This window comes from Austrofundulus limnaeus, unplaced genomic scaffold, assembly GCF_001266775.1.
Source record: "Austrofundulus limnaeus strain Quisiro unplaced genomic scaffold, Austrofundulus_limnaeus-1.0 Scaffold60, whole genome shotgun sequence".
NCBI classification, from domain to species: Eukaryota; Metazoa; Chordata; class Actinopteri; order Cyprinodontiformes; family Rivulidae; genus Austrofundulus; species Austrofundulus limnaeus.
This window is the reverse complement of record NW_013952462.1, coordinates 10,678-13,531: the sequence shown is the minus strand read 5'-3', so window position 1 is coordinate 13,531 and position 2,854 is coordinate 10,678. Positions and strand designations below refer to the sequence as shown.

The window sequence follows — 2,854 nt, the reverse complement described above, 5'->3', positions numbered from 1 at the left end:
GGGGATACAAAATAATTCCAAGTATTGGTTCACACCACCAAATCAGTGAATTTGGATGTGTTACAATCACTTCCTTGGGTGCAGGTATATCTAAAGTTTGGTGAGGCAAACCTGAACTACCTGCACATAGTCCCGACTTCAACTTTCTAATTAGTGGACATTAAGAACAAGATTGTCAGTAACGTTAATGTGCACAGACTAATACTTCTGACAATAAAGTGTAGCAGTATCAGAACCCAATGTTTTCTTTTGCATTGTTTTTGTTTGTTTTTTTCTGTACAGGATTCTGTTAAAGAAGATTCAACTTTAGTGAGCTGTTCCTCCAATAATGGGTCACCTATGCAACAGACATCCACTCCAATGAAGTCCAGTCTTCCTAAGTTTGAAACTCCTGAAAAGGTTGTGAAGTTAACCTTTCCAGAATATGTACTCCACACTGACACTGAGCTTGAGCAAGTAAGACACCAATACTTTGAATTATCGAAGAAAGGGGAAGAGCGCAACTGTGAAATGTCAAAGGAGTTGAGATGTCATCTCATCCGAAACACGATGACCAGTATGATTGCAATCTTGAGGGCAAAAGGAGATGCAGAATCACACAGATACCCATCAAAACCTGAAATCACAGCAATGGCTAAAAGGATAGTGCTGTATTACCCCATGCTACAGGACCAAGGACTGAAGAATTCATGGGYAAGTTAAATGTATCCAGTTAATGACCAAAGTTTTTTTTATTTTGCACATTTTTATTGAGGATTTTAAAAAATGTGAATAATGTGTTCTTCAGGTCACTGTGTTTGCACAACTAACCAAAAGATTGCAGAATGTGAGGTCCCCTCAAAAACAATCTCAGAGTGGGAGACAATCAAAGAGGTAAAGCTGCAACTAACGATTAATTTCCTCAATGATAAATATGTCAGTAGCATTCAAGATTAAGAGGTAATTTTCATTACCCCTCAAAAGTCAAAATAACCAACCTTGTCCAAGATTTAATAACAAATTATGTTGGCCAGCATTTGTTGGAATTGATTAATTTACTAGTCCTTGCAGCTCTTCAAAGAGACGCCATCTTGATGAGCCCTATGACACAGATGAAGCCATTTCGAGTGACTCAACAATCATATTGGACCAGTCTACAGATGAGACTAGCACCGACTCRGGCTCTAATGACAAGGAGTTTGGTAAATTTGGTTTTGTATTTATTTTTTCTAGGTTTTATTTTGTTTTGTTTATCTTCCACAATCTGAATATTAACAATGTGATTCATCATGCCAACAGAAAGATGTCTTTGTTATGTGTTTCAGGAAAAACAAGACCTCAAAGTCCCCAGGAAGAAGCTCTCCCTCTGCTGTCCAGTTCTAAGAGTGAGTTTGTCCTACTTTATTTTGGGGGTGTGCATCTTCAGGGCTCTAAAGTGCGACCAATTTGGTCGCAAATGTGACCTGATTTCCTAATAATGCGACTAAAAAAATGTCTGGTCGCACTGGTGCGATCAATCGTTCGAGGGGGAGGGGGAGGGGTCGCCCACTGAAACTAAAGGTTTCCATGTTCCATTAAAAATAATCCAGCAGTATCAACCATAACAGTCGCCCGCCACCAGTCTCCATCTTTCCTAATAACATTGCGCWCTGCTCGCGGGCTCCGCTCCACACCTCCCACGCAGACACGTTTGTTGTTCTATCCTCATGGGGACTTTGCATTGGCTTCCATTCATTTCCCTGTCAATTCTACAGCCAACCATAACCTCCCAGGTACGCTACACATCTGACCCTAACCTCACCATGAAGCAAAAATCTGTGCACGCATAGCGAAAGAACCGTAGGGTTTTATTTATTTATTTATTTTTTAACTCAGATCGGAGTCTGAAAAACATTATTTTTTCTTGTTAGCTTTAGCTGGAGATGAAAACAAGATGTGGACGGTTGMTCGCTCTTAAGTCCATCTTGTTAATTTAACAGTCAGGGTCTGAGCGCTGCAGATCATTTCAACAGGACGAGGAAGCTCACGTGTATGACAGGCCGCTTTTGCACTTAATCGACTTCACCACAGTTACATTACAAATATCTGAAATTGGTTCTTCTGGGTCTCAGGAGGACAAAACTAGACATATTAGATATTTAAGTGAAATAATATGAGATAATAAGATTCAACTAATGCTGAAATTGCAGACTTTTATGTGTTATTATTTTTTTTAAATCTGCACAACCTTTTAATAAATATCAGTAATATTTCTGTTATTAATCATTATTCTCTGTTCATTCTGGTTTATCCAAGGCCAAAGGTCCATAGTTGTCCATCTGAGGGACTGGTGTCTAAAAAAATTTAACCATGAAATGTTTAAGATGTTTATAAAATGTTCAGCTCCTAAACATTTGCACTTAGAATTTTATAGAATAACATTAAGTGCTTTTCAGTAAGTTATATGTCTACAATTCTGGTTCAAATAACGAACTTTATGTTTACTAGATTGTTAACTAAGTATTTTTGAGTTAATGTTGCCTTAATGTACAGTGATTAAAAAAACCTGTAAAACTCTGATGTTAAATGTGATGTGGTTGAAAATTTGGGTGCACCTAACTTTTGTGCTGGTGCGCCTAAGAAAAAATGTGAGGCGCACCAGTGCAACCAGTGCAAAGAGTTAGTCTAGAGCCCTGATCTTTGTAAGGTACTACTTTTGCTCCTTAATGCAACTTCATGTTATATAGCATGATCTTATGTAACCCATCTAATCAAATTGAGAATTAAGTCAAATTTGGTTATATTTACTTAAGCACATTTTCAGATCCATGTTTTTTTAAAGCTCCATTTTGTCACCTGGATTATTCTGATATTGTAAACATTTCCAGAAATGTAG

General features: G+C 37.8%; 1 protein-coding gene across 1 annotated transcript in view; it reads left to right on the top strand.

The window, feature by feature from the left end:
• Positions 1-146: 146 nt before the first annotated feature.
• The window catches only part of LOC106518350 (uncharacterized), a gene marked incomplete in the record, with an annotated part of 4,142 nt that continues 1,434 nt past the window's right edge, over positions 147-2,854 (top strand). The window contains 4 exon segments of the mRNA XM_014009610.1: positions 147-692; positions 787-873; positions 1,042-1,181; positions 1,305-1,364. Coding sequence (XP_013865064.1) covers positions 340-692; positions 787-873; positions 1,042-1,181; positions 1,305-1,364 — 640 coding nt within the window.